The sequence below is a fragment of the Dryobates pubescens genome, chromosome 4 (assembly GCF_014839835.1).
Source record: "Dryobates pubescens isolate bDryPub1 chromosome 4, bDryPub1.pri, whole genome shotgun sequence".
NCBI lineage: Eukaryota > Metazoa > Chordata > Aves > Piciformes > Picidae > Dryobates > Dryobates pubescens.
Window position 1 is genome coordinate 1,851,253 of NC_071615.1, and position 11,466 is coordinate 1,862,718.

General features: G+C 54.6%; 1 protein-coding gene across 1 annotated transcript; it reads right to left on the minus strand.

The window, feature by feature from the left end:
- Positions 1 to 259: 259 nt before the first annotated feature.
- DRG2 (developmentally regulated GTP binding protein 2) lies at positions 260 to 11,466 on the minus strand. Its single transcript, XM_054161301.1, has 13 exons — positions 11,329 to 11,466; positions 9,788 to 9,948; positions 8,820 to 8,909; positions 7,664 to 7,724; positions 6,738 to 6,828; positions 5,887 to 5,959; positions 5,664 to 5,754; positions 5,370 to 5,467; positions 4,253 to 4,329; positions 3,254 to 3,342; positions 1,856 to 1,914; positions 535 to 588; positions 260 to 446 (listed from the first exon to the last, which is right to left on the minus strand). The coding sequence occupies exons 1-13, from the start codon at positions 11,390 to 11,392 to the stop codon at positions 360 to 362; spliced, it is 1,095 nt and encodes a 364-aa protein (XP_054017276.1). The 5' UTR covers positions 11,393 to 11,466; the 3' UTR covers positions 260 to 359.

The window sequence follows — 11,466 nt, forward strand, 5'->3', positions numbered from 1 at the left end:
AGTGTGAGTGTGTGTATGAGTGTGTGAGTGTGTGTGTGAGAGTGTGAGTGTGTGTGTGAGTGTGTGAGTGTGTGTATGAGTGTGTGAGTGTGAGAGTGTGAGTGTGTGTATGAGTGTGTGAGTGTGTGTGAGAGTGTGTGAGTGTGTGAGTGTGAGTGTGAGAGTGTGAGTGTGTGTGTGAGAGTGTGAGTGTGTGTGTGAGAGTGTGAGTGTGTGTATGAGTGTGTGTGAGTGTGTGTGTGAGAGTGTGTGAGTGTGTGTGTGAGAGTGTGTGTGTGAGTGTGTGTTTTGCTTTGCTTTGATGTGGTCAGTTCCAATTCTAGTGATTAAAGACAGAGGCCAGGCACCAGCAGAGAGAGTTACTTCTTCACAATCTGAATGACATCTTCGTGCTCCATCATATGGGTCAAGCCCACTCTTTGAGGGCTGTATTTTGTGCTGGTCCCCTTATAAAGCAAAAAAGGAGGAGAAGGGTTAGAAGAAGATCAGAGGCACCCAGGGAAAGGGATCTCTCTTCTGCTGTTGAGCACTTACCCACACCAAGGCATATTTGAACTGGCTGGCTAATGACCTGTGAATTCGATGGCACTGCAACAGAGAGAGAGAGCACAGGAGGCAGGTCAGTGATGCCACTCTGCAAACAAATTAAGACCCAGGATCCAGAAACAACTCAGAAATTGCAGGAGTGGCCTTAGGAGCCAGCTGACAGCACTTGAAAGGACATGGAAAGGACACACAAGGATCAGCAGCCCACAGTGAGCCGCATCCCACTGCCTCCATGAGCTTTCTCACTGGACTGAGTGAAGCTCCATCTACACAGAAGCAGGAACCTCTTCCCTGTGAGGGTGGCAGAGCAGGGGAACAGGCTGCCCAGAAAGGCTGTGGAGTCTCTGTCTGTGGAGATTTTCAAAGCAGAATCACAGAGGCATTCAGGTTGGAGCAGACCCTCAGGATCACCAAGTCCAACCCAGAACCCTGCTCTGCAAGGGTCACTCCTGAGCCATACCCCCAAGCACCACATCCAAACCACCTTTAAACACATCCAGGGTTGGTGACTCCACCACCTCCCTGGGCAGCACATTCCAGCCCCTGACCACTCTTTCCATTAAAAATTGTTTCCTCATGTCCAACCTAAACCTCCCCAGTGGCAGCTTGAGGCCATTCCCTCTTGTTCTGTCACTAATGATCTGTGAGAAGAGCCCAGCAGCAGCCTCTCCACAAGGTCCTTTCAGGTAGCTGCAGAGAGCCAGGAGGTCTCCCCTCAGCCTCTTTTCCAAACTAACCATTCCCAGCTCCTTCAGTTGCTCTTCATCAGATTTATTCTCCAGGTCCTTCACAGCTTCCTTGCCCTCCTCTACCCTGGCTCCAGCACCTCCACATCTCTCTTGCACTGAGGCGCCCCAAAATGGACACAAGACTCAAGGTGTGGCCTCCCCAGAGCTGAGCACAAGGGGACAATCCCCTCCCTGCTCCTGCTGGACACAGCATTTCTAACCCAAGCCAGGATGTCATTGGCTTTCCTGGTCACCTGGGCACACTGCTTGCTCATATTCATTTGCTTGTCAATTAGAACCTGCCTGGAGGCCATGCTGCTCCAGGTGAACCTGCTCTGGCAGGAGGCCTGGACTAGATGATCTTCAGAGGTCCCTTTCTGTGCCTCTGTGAGGTTAGTGAGGTTAGTTTTTAAACCCTTCATAGCAACCTGAGGCAGACAAAACCAGCACAGGTAACAAAAGCAGCAGCTCAAATTAAACACTGAGCACATCCCAAGCTTTAAGAGGCACAAATCATAGCAGGCCCCAAGAGGAGCTTGCCTTCCACAGACAAGGAAACATAAAAGCTGCAGAGACATTACCACGTGCTCCACAGAGGCTCCCTTCCGCAGGATAATGGCATCTGTGAAGTCTGGTCTCTCTGTGGAGAAACAGGAGGGCACAAAAAGCAACATTGGATTCCCATCAAGTGTCTTCTGATGAGCTGACATCACCTCACAGTGCCCTGAATTCCTCCTCCTCCTCCTCCCCTTCCACTTGGCAGCTCCCAGACACAACAGGTACCTGGGTACTCCAGAGCTGCAAGCCAGTGCCACAGAGCCCAGCACCCACAAGCAGTCACCCACCTCACCCAGCCAGCAGCTCCTCACAACCCACCTGCCCCCAGCTCCATCCCAAACACCTGGCTTAGGACAAACAAAACCACCCAAGTCAAAACCTACTCAAGTAAAACCAAAGCACTCTGAAGTTTTCTGTGCCATCCCCTTCCCCCCTCTCCCCGCCCCCCCCCCCAAGCTTTCAGAGCTTAGCAAGCTCACAGAATGTTCCTTCATCTCCTCATGTCCACCCCAGCTCAGCCACAGCTGCTCACAACTGAACAGGAACAAGTTAAAGATGTGCCTTCATCACTGGGGCAAGCTGCAAGGGGGCTGTAAAGCAAAGGGAGGATCAGAGGCACTCCTGAGCCTCAGGAGCCTGGCACAGAACCACCAAACCTCTCAAGGTAGGAGCAGGAGACCTAGGTAGTGATGGTCAGCACAGATTGTGTGCAAGGAAGAAGTTGTGAACTTGCACACTTTACTTCCTTGAATCATCATGAGGGCTACAAAGACACTGGGGGGGCCTGGAGCAGCTGTGAGGAGGAAAGGCTGAGAGCCCTGAGGCTGTTGAACCTGGAGAAGAGCAGCCCCAGAGATCTGCTCAATGCTCAGCAAGAGCTCAAGAGGCAGGGGCAAGAAGATGGGGCTAGAATTTTTTCAGCCATGCCCAGGGACAGGACAAGGTACAATGAGCACAAACTGGAACCCAGGAGGTGCCATCTGAACAGGAGAAACTTCTTTGGTGAGAGGATGCTGGAGCCAGAGAAGTTGTAGAGTCTCTTTCTCTGGAGAGATTCCAAACCCTCCTGGACAACCTGCTGTGGGTGCCCCTGCTTTAGCAAGGGGGTGTCCCTGCTTTAGCAAGGGGGTTGAACTGGATGATGTCCAGAGGTCCCTTCCAGCCCTCCCCATGCTGGGATTCTGGACAGTTCATCACAGAGTGCTTAACAGGGAAGAAAGCTGCAAACTTGCACAGTCCCTTTCCTTGCCTCATCATGGATGCATGAGAATGCAGCTCTTCAGTGCAAGAAGAACAGAAGGGATGTGGTGGGACACATGCCTGGCTGGGTCAGGTGAGCATTTCCCAAGAGCTGAAAGCCAGCCAGGGCCTGTGGAGCCTTCTGTGCCTCTCAAACCCTCAGTCAGCTAATGGCCACTTACGTCCTCGTTTCTTGGTGTAGATACAGGTCAGGGCCAGGTATTCCCAGAGCTTCTCCAGCAAGTAGTCCAGGTTCAGTTTCATGCCACAGCTGCAAAACACCAGGAAGAGCTCCATGTTTACTGCTGTTGTGATTTAGAGATTTGAAGAGCAAGGTGAAATGCCTTATTAAAGGAGTAGGGAAGAGGAGGAAAGTCTTTAATGAGGCCAGCAGAGGAAAAGCACAGATTGAAACAAATTGAACTTTCAGGAGGGCAAACAGCTTGGAAGCAGCAAAGCCCCAGCCAGGTGCATCAGCACTTCCAGGCAAACCAATGAGACTGGCTGGCTCTGGCCTGCAGACAGCGGGGAGAAGCTAAGCAGCCTGCCCCTCTGGGGCTGCACAGTGCCTCTGCCCCTCAGCACAGCAGCTGCTGACAGCCCTGGGAGAAGCCCCAGAAAAAGGGTATGAAATGAAGCAGCAGAGCAGGCAGGCCAGCAGAGCAGGCAGGCAGGCAGGCAGGCCAGCAGAGCAGGCAGGCCAGCAGAGCAGGCAGGCAGGCCAGCAGGGCAGGCAGGCAGGCCAGCAGGGCAGGCAGGCCAGCAGGGCAGGCAGGCAGGCCAGCAGGGCAGGCAGGCAGGCCAGCAGGGCAGGCAGGCAGGCCAGCAGGGCAGGCAGGCAGGCCAGCAGGGCAGGCAGGCAGGCCAGCAGGGCAGGCAGGCCAGCAGGGCAGGCAGGCAGGCCAGCAGGGCAGGCAGGCAGGCCAGCAGGGCAGGCAGGCCAGCAGAGCAGGCCAGCAGGGCAGGCCAGCAGAGCAGGCCAGCAGAGCAGGCAGGCAGGCCAGCAGAGCAGGCAGGCAGGCCAGCAGAGCAGGCCAGCAGGGCAGGCAGGCCAGCAGGGCAGGCAGGCAGGCCAGCAGGGCAGGCAGGCAGGCCAGCAGGGCAGGCAGGCAGGCCAGCAGGGCAGGCAGGCAGGCCAGCAGGGCAGGCAGGCCAGCAGAGCAGGCCTGAGAGGCTCCCACCTGATGACCACGCTGTGGGGCCTCCGGGCCAGGCGATCCACCTCCTCCATCGATATCTGGTCGATCTTGTTGTAAACCTAAGCCAGAGGTAAAAGCCCACCCGTCAGGAAGGCAGCTCAGCAACACTGCTGGAGGGCTGACAGGCACTGGTGGGGCTGCACTTCAAATACTGGGCTGGTTTAGGTTCCTCACTCTGAGAAGGATGTTGAGGTGTCAGAGCGTGTCCAAAGGACACTGAAACTGGGGAAGGGCCTGGAGAAGAGGGCTGGTGAGGAGCAGCTGAGGGACCTGGGGGGGGTCAGGCTCCTGGCTCTCTACACCTCCCTGAAAGGAGCTTGGAGCAAGATGGGGATTGGTCTCTTCTCCCAAAGAACAAGGGCAAATGGCCTCAAGTTGCACCAAGGGAGGTTTAGGTTGGACAATAGGAACAATTTCTTCCCCAAAAGGCCTGGAACAGGCTGCCCAGGGCACAGGTGGAGTCCCCATGCCCAGAGGGATTGAAAAGCTGTGCAGATGTGGTGCTGAGGGACATGGCTTAGTGGTGCCCTGGCAGTGGTGGGTTAATGGTTGGACTTGATGACCTTGAAAGGTCTCTTCCAACCACAACAATTCTATGAAGGCATGAACATGTAGCTGTAGCAAGGCAGCTCCAGCACCTGAAACAGAAACCTGGATCCTGTCAGGCAAAGGACAGAGAAAGCTCTCAGCAGAACAAACTTAAAATTCAAAAGCCCCAGTGTCAGTTTGGACCTTTCAGAGCTCTCCCCTCCATTCTCCCAGTATCTTTGGCTGCACTACAGACCCAGTCACTACCAGTGACCTCTGACACAAGGGACCCCCAGGCAGAGTTCGTGGCACAGGGGCTGAAGGCTCTGCAGTGTGGGAGCAAACCCCACACCATGACACCAGCTCAAGCTGCTCCACGGCTGCCAGCCACAAGAGGGCACAGGGAACACATGCAGAGCACAGCAGCCTGCCTGAAGCTTATAGGAGCTCCCTGCTGAGCTGTGCTTTCCACCTCAACCACCACATCACTCCTGCTGGAGCAACCAGGATGATTCTCAGCAGGCTGCAGGTGCTTGGTGTGGCTGAAGGTGGCTGGCTCCAGGATACTCACATAGAGGCATGGCATGTAGACCCTGTTGCCTACAATCACATCAATGAACTCATCAGGGGAACAATCCTCTCTGAAGAGGACTTCAGCATTGAAGATTTCTGAGGTGAAGGCTGTCAAGGTCCACATCCCAACACAGCAACACAACTGCTGGGAGCCAACGGGCTGAGCTTGCTCGTGCAAGTCCCTTGGCAGCCCAGAAAGCCTCAAAGACACAGTGAGGCTGTCCCACAGCAGCTACCACTTGACTGAGGAGCTGCTGATGGCTTCAGGGTCTCCTGCTTTAGGAAAGGATACTGTACTCATGGAGGATGAGCTGTACCAGCTTCTCAGAGCACTGAGTCAACGTGACAGTTGAGTTGAAGGAGATACCTCCACCCTTCTTCGGCTGCAGGGAGGCAATAAAGCAACTTCAGAACAGTCTCCAAACCCCACAGCAGCCCTCAGTCTGTCCACCACAGGGGACAACACTCAGTGTGAAGTGGGCAGTGGTACAAGCTGTGCTTGCAGGAAGCCTCACCTTGAAGTAGATGTTGGGTTTGTTTTTGTTCAGCCGGATCCCTACCGACTCCAACTCTTTCTCCAGTAAGGCCCTGTGGGGACACTGCATGTGAGTGCTGAGACTGAGCACAGCCAGGTGACACCCACACCTTCCCTTTTGGGTTCCCATTGATACAGCCTTGCCAGAAGCTTTCACTACAACCTAAAAGCCACAGCTAACGTGGGGCAGTGCTGTGAAAACGTAGGCTGGCCTCCTCCCCGCCTCTGAGCTGCCCTCCTGGGGAAACGATTCCTCAGCTGAGAGGAACAAGCTTGCTTCCAATGGGATACCACTGCCAGCTCATACTCAGAATCACAGAGTGCTTTGGGTTGGGCCTTTGAAGCTCATCTAGTCCAACCCCCTGCAGTCAGCAAGGACATCTGCAACTAGAGCAGGTAGCTCACAGCCCCAGACAAACCCGAGCTGGAAAGGTTCCAGGGATGGAGCATCTGCCACCTCCCTGGGCAGCCTGGGCCAGGGTTTCACCACCCTCAGGGTAAAAAATGTCTTCCTTCTTTCAGGTTGGAATGGATGATCTTGGAGGTCTCTTCCAACCTGGTTGATTCTATGATTCTCCACTCTGAATCCCCCCTCTGTTTCAAACCATCACCCCTTGCCCTCTCACAACAGGCCCCTGCTAAAAACTCTGTCCCCAGGTTTCTCATTGGTCCCTTTAAGTACTGAAAGGCCACAAGAAGGTCTCCCCAGACAGCTCAGGTAGTGGTTCCCCAACATGCACAGGCCATACTTCAAGGAGCTGATGCCTTCTGGGAGCCCCTGAACCTGCCCCACCGCCCCTCAGCTCCACACCCCCAGAAGCATATCCTCACCTCTGCACTTCCCCCTTGGTGGCATCCAGCATCATGATAACAACATCTGCTGTCCTGGCCACAGCTATCACCTGCCGACCTCTGCCCTTCCCTGAGGAGAGGAGATGGGTGTACATCAGCAAGAGAAAGCAGGAATGAGTTCTGCTACCCTGCAGAGCTGCTCAGAAGCAAGGAAAAAATCCTTTGCTGTGTGGTAGTGAGCAGCTGGGGAGCCCCTGAGCAAACACATCTGCTCCATACACAGTGACTTCTGCCCAGCACAAGCCCTAACAGCCCTAACACAAGCCCTGAGGACAGCTGCACAGGTGGAGATGCCATCACTGGTAGCAGGAGACATCCCCAGACACAGGATGTGGGCCTAGGGTCCCTGTGCAGAGGGGTTATGAATCATTTCTGGTCAATAAAGAGAGAGGCCTTATTAACCAGGTCATGCTCCTCCATTGGGAGATTTTCCAACGTTTCCTGAGGCATCTTCTGACAGCAGCAGCCAGTCAGGAGATGATGAAGCAGAGGGACAAAGCCAGCACCTCTTCCCAGAATCAGGAGTCATAGGAGGACTGGCAGGAACTCAGGGAATCAGTCAAAAGAGGCTACTGTTTAGCTGTGATTTCCTCCCCTGTCACTAGCATCTTTCTTTAGCTGTCCTCTGTACCAGAAAACAGTTGAGGGAGGTAACACTCACACAGGAGGGTGAGAAGTGCCTGGCTTGCTTGGGCTCCCACCTCCAGAGAAGCATCTTTCTGCTACATATAGAACCTCCTGTGGGCCCAGGGATCCAAATCGTGCCTCACCTAAGATCAAGGCCTCCAAGATCTGGAAAGCCAAGATGGGAACTCTTGGCCCTGGCTACCTGCAGTGGTCTGAGACACCCAGCTGCACCTCTGAGGGCAAATCCCTACTCCACACAAACACAGAGATCAGCCAACCTTGTGCTGCTCCTTCAATGATTCCAGGAAGATCCAGCAGCTGAATGTTGGCTCCTTTGTACTGCAATGGAAAGAGGACAGAGAGTTGAAAGCTTTGTGCAGGGCACTCGAGGTGCTTCCAAAGCCTGGGATGTGTGCTGGGGTTCAAAGCCTGCAGAGAGTGGAACTGAATGAGCCCCAGGACAACTGTGCACAAAGCCAATGGCTCTGTTTTGTTAAGGCACCTCCAGAGTGTGTCCTAGGAAGCTGTGCTGAACACCACCACACGCTGGTACGTTAGGTCCTGCCCTCTAAAGCCTCACATGACTGCAGCTTGACAAAGCACCAGGGAAACAGCACAGGAGTCAGGCTGCCCCAGGGCAGTGACATGGGAAGGGAAAAAAACACCACCCTTTAGTCTCCTGCTCTAACAAGAAAACACAGCAAGCAGCAAGTGCCACCACCTCTTCCTGAGGCAGCCCAGAACCGTTCAGATGTGCTGCAGCAATTCCAGCAGCACAAAGCAGCAGGAGGCTTCCACTCCCCACATCTGCAGGGCATTGGCTCTCGAGCTGGCACTGCAGCAAAGCCCTCAGGAACTGGCTGCAGCTCATGGCTGTGCTACAGTATTTGTGTTTATTTGAACACCAATACTTTCATTATTTAACTCTGCTTCCAGTTCTGACCCAGAAGCTCTCATTACTCAGACACTTCTCAGTCTGATGCCCTTTCTCCCTTGCTTCACTGATGGATGCTTAGGCCACCGCTAATAAAATTCCTCAAGGACAGGAGGAGCTGTATTTCCTCTCCAAATTGATCCCAGTACAGATTGCCTCTTTTAAAGCTTCATTAAAAACAAATCTGTCAAGGTTTCCAGCCATCTGGTCAGTGGCACCAGCAGCAGTTAGAACAGAGTCAGCTGAGGATCGCTGGGCTGCTCCGGTCAGCGGAACGGCGGCAGACAGCACGCCCTGCTCAGGCAGGCAGTCCTGAGGAGTGACGGAGCCTAGGGCAGTCCCAAATCAGCCCTGTGGGTTGCACAACACTTGACAGCTCACTCAAGACCTCACAAAGTTTAAAGCAGAAGCCAGCAGAGACCTTTGGATGTTGACACATTTACATGCCTGGGTCTCTTCAGCACCACTAACAAGCCGACGGGAGGAGAATCTCCACTTACTTCTATGACGCCTGGGATGCAGGTCAGGGTTGTGAACTCGTAGGATGCAGCTTCACTGGCAGTTGAAGTCATTAAACTCAAAAATGTGGACTGAAAGGCAAGGGATCAGCATCATCAGAGATATGCAAATGAAAGCCTTGATCAATGTCCAACAAAACAAGCAGCACCAAAGGGTCCCCAGCTCTGGAGCTGTGCCGTGTCTGTCCCAGGGACTGACACAGGGATGCGTCAGGCACTGCTGTCACTGAACAAAGGTAAATCCTGGGCTCTCACCCATTTTATCAGCAGTGCTATGGCTGGGTAAGACTGAGTTTGAGGCTGTTACCACAAGACAAAACAAAGAAGTGCTGCCCCTAGCTCTAACTTTCAGCTCTGAGCCTACAATAACACAGAATGCCAGGTTAGAACGGACCCCAAGGCTGCCCTGGTCCAACCCTTCTAGGTAATGGCAAAGCTGAAATGAGCTGGCCCAGCACCCTGCCAAGCTGAGTCTTAAAGCTGACCAGTGCAGGGAAATCCACTGCTTCCCTTGGGAGAGGACTGCAGTGTTCAGCTGCTCTCATGGTGAAACATTTTCTTCTGGAGTCCCATGGGAATCTCCCCAGCAGTGACTTGTCCCCATCACCTCTTGTCTTTTCCATGGGATTCCTCATATGAAGGGAGTGTCCTTCCTCCTGGTAGCTACTCTTTATGCCCTGGTACATGGTAACAAGGTCTTCCCTAAGCCTTCTCTTCTCAAGGCTGCCCAAACCCAGCCATCTCAGCCTTTCCTCCTGTGGCAGCTCCTGCAGTCCTCTGACCCTTCTTGTGGCCCTTCTCTGGACACTCCCCAGCAGGAGATCCAACAACCTGTCTGTTGTCATGGAAGATGAAGAGGAGATGGAGATCTGCCTCATCAGCTGTACAGGCCCTGCTAAGCACAGCCTGGCAGCACACATGCCACCTGGTTAACACAGACACTCACTGACCTTACCCACAGAAGGAAAACCGATCAGTGCCACGCGGGCATCTCCGGATTTCATCACATCGAAGCCTTCACCCTTAGCAGCTGAGGATTTGGAGGGTTCCAGCAACTGGGCTCTGTATTTTGCAAGCTTTGCCTTCAGCAGGCCAAGGTGGTACTCAGTGGCTGCAACAACATAAACACAACAGCTGGATGACAGAGAGCTGCTGGTAGTTCACTTCCAGAAGTAAGAATCTTCCTTCAAAGAAACGCTGCAGAGCTTGGGTAATGCCTTAACCACTGCTACAGGCAGGAGCCACCCCCTAGGTGCTCTGTAGCCTTGGGAAATCCTGGGGTTGAGAGCAAATCTGGTGTCCTGCACAGAAGGTCAGGCTTGAGGGAAATAAGCAGCCACAAAATTCCTGGCTGAAGGAAGTAAAGGCAGAGAGAGAGTAGGTGCAGGAATGAATGGGTGAAGGCAGACAGCTAAGGAGGGAGATCCCAGTGGGAATGGCCCCTCCTGGGCAAAGGCCCCTCCTTACATCCAGCACTCCAGAAAAGCAGGATTTTCCCCCCTGCTCTTGACAAGGCCTGTTTGACTTGGCAGTCATGTGTGGGAAAGTATTCTACTGATTCTTTCTTTGCAAAACACTGGAATTTGCACCTGGCAGAGTTAAAAAAGAAGGTGGTTGTTTCCCTTCACAACAGGTGAGGCCAAGAAATCCAGGAGATCACAGGACTTACAACTCTTCCTTTCTATTATTGGCCACAGCCTAAAGCCCCCAGAAGCAGCATGGCACTGGGAATCTGCTGTGGCAGAACCCGAGGGGAGCTCTGGTCCCCATTCCCCTCTTTAAGCTAGTGTTCAAACACCAGCCTGAGAAGCCCACAGAAGACATCCCCGGGCTCCCTGTGCCAGCAGCACTTGGGGTCCTTGGTCCAGCTCCAAGAAGAGCTAAGGATGCTACCAGGACTCTGTGCTGCACCTTCTCCAGGCTGCAGCCCAAGGCTTCCCACCTGCATGAGCCAGGGCATCAACAGTGGGGAAAGAGGGTGGCTGCCAGGAGGGGTAGCCTCCAAACACCCCACCCCAGACTCAGGGCTCACCCTGCTCCCTCATCTGCCCCAGACCAAACACCCCAAGCCCCTCAAGCATTCTGACAGAGCCCCTTGCAGCACCACACCTCATTCTAGCTTCACAAACTACCCCACAGCCCACCTCCCCCACGGCCCAGACTGTCACCTCTTCCTTCGGATCCCCTCCCAACCCCCGCTGAACTCTCGCAGCCCCTCCAGCGCCCAGCCCAGTCACTCCCATCCCGACTCACCTCCTCCCCCAGACCCATCGCCAGCGCCCCCATAACCTAGCAGCCTCTCTGCTCCCCCAGCTCGCACCGCCACAGCCTCCTCTTCCCCCAGACCGCCCTTAACTCAGCAGCCCCTCCAGGGCTCCAGCCTCCCCATCCCTCCCAGTCTCCGTGTCCTGTCAGCCCCCGTGCGCCCCGAGGGCTCTGCCCTGCCCGCTATCCCGCGGCAGCTCTCCCCGCACCCCCCGCAGAGCCGGACCTTTATTCTTCTGCGTGCGGGCGATCTCCTTCTCGATCTCGGAGATCTTCTCCAGGATGCCCATGGCGGGGCCCGGCCCGGCCCGGGCAGCTCCCCAGGCCCCACACGCCGCACACCGGAAGCGCCGCCGGCCTCCTC

Excerpts from the sequence above, each read along its gene's own strand:
- DRG2 (XM_054161301.1), bottom strand. The coding sequence starts at position 11,392 with ATGGGCATCCTGGAGAAGATCTCCGAGATCGAGAAGGAGATCGCCCGC. Across the intron at positions 5,755-5,886 it reads AACCCAACATCTACTTCAAG|CCGAAGAAGGGTGGAGGTAT; the intron begins GTGAGGCTTCCT and ends GCCTCCCTGCAG. Across the intron at positions 5,468-5,663 it reads GCTCATCCTCCATGAGTACA|AAATCTTCAATGCTGAAGTC; the intron begins GTATCCTTTCCT and ends CCTTCACCTCAG.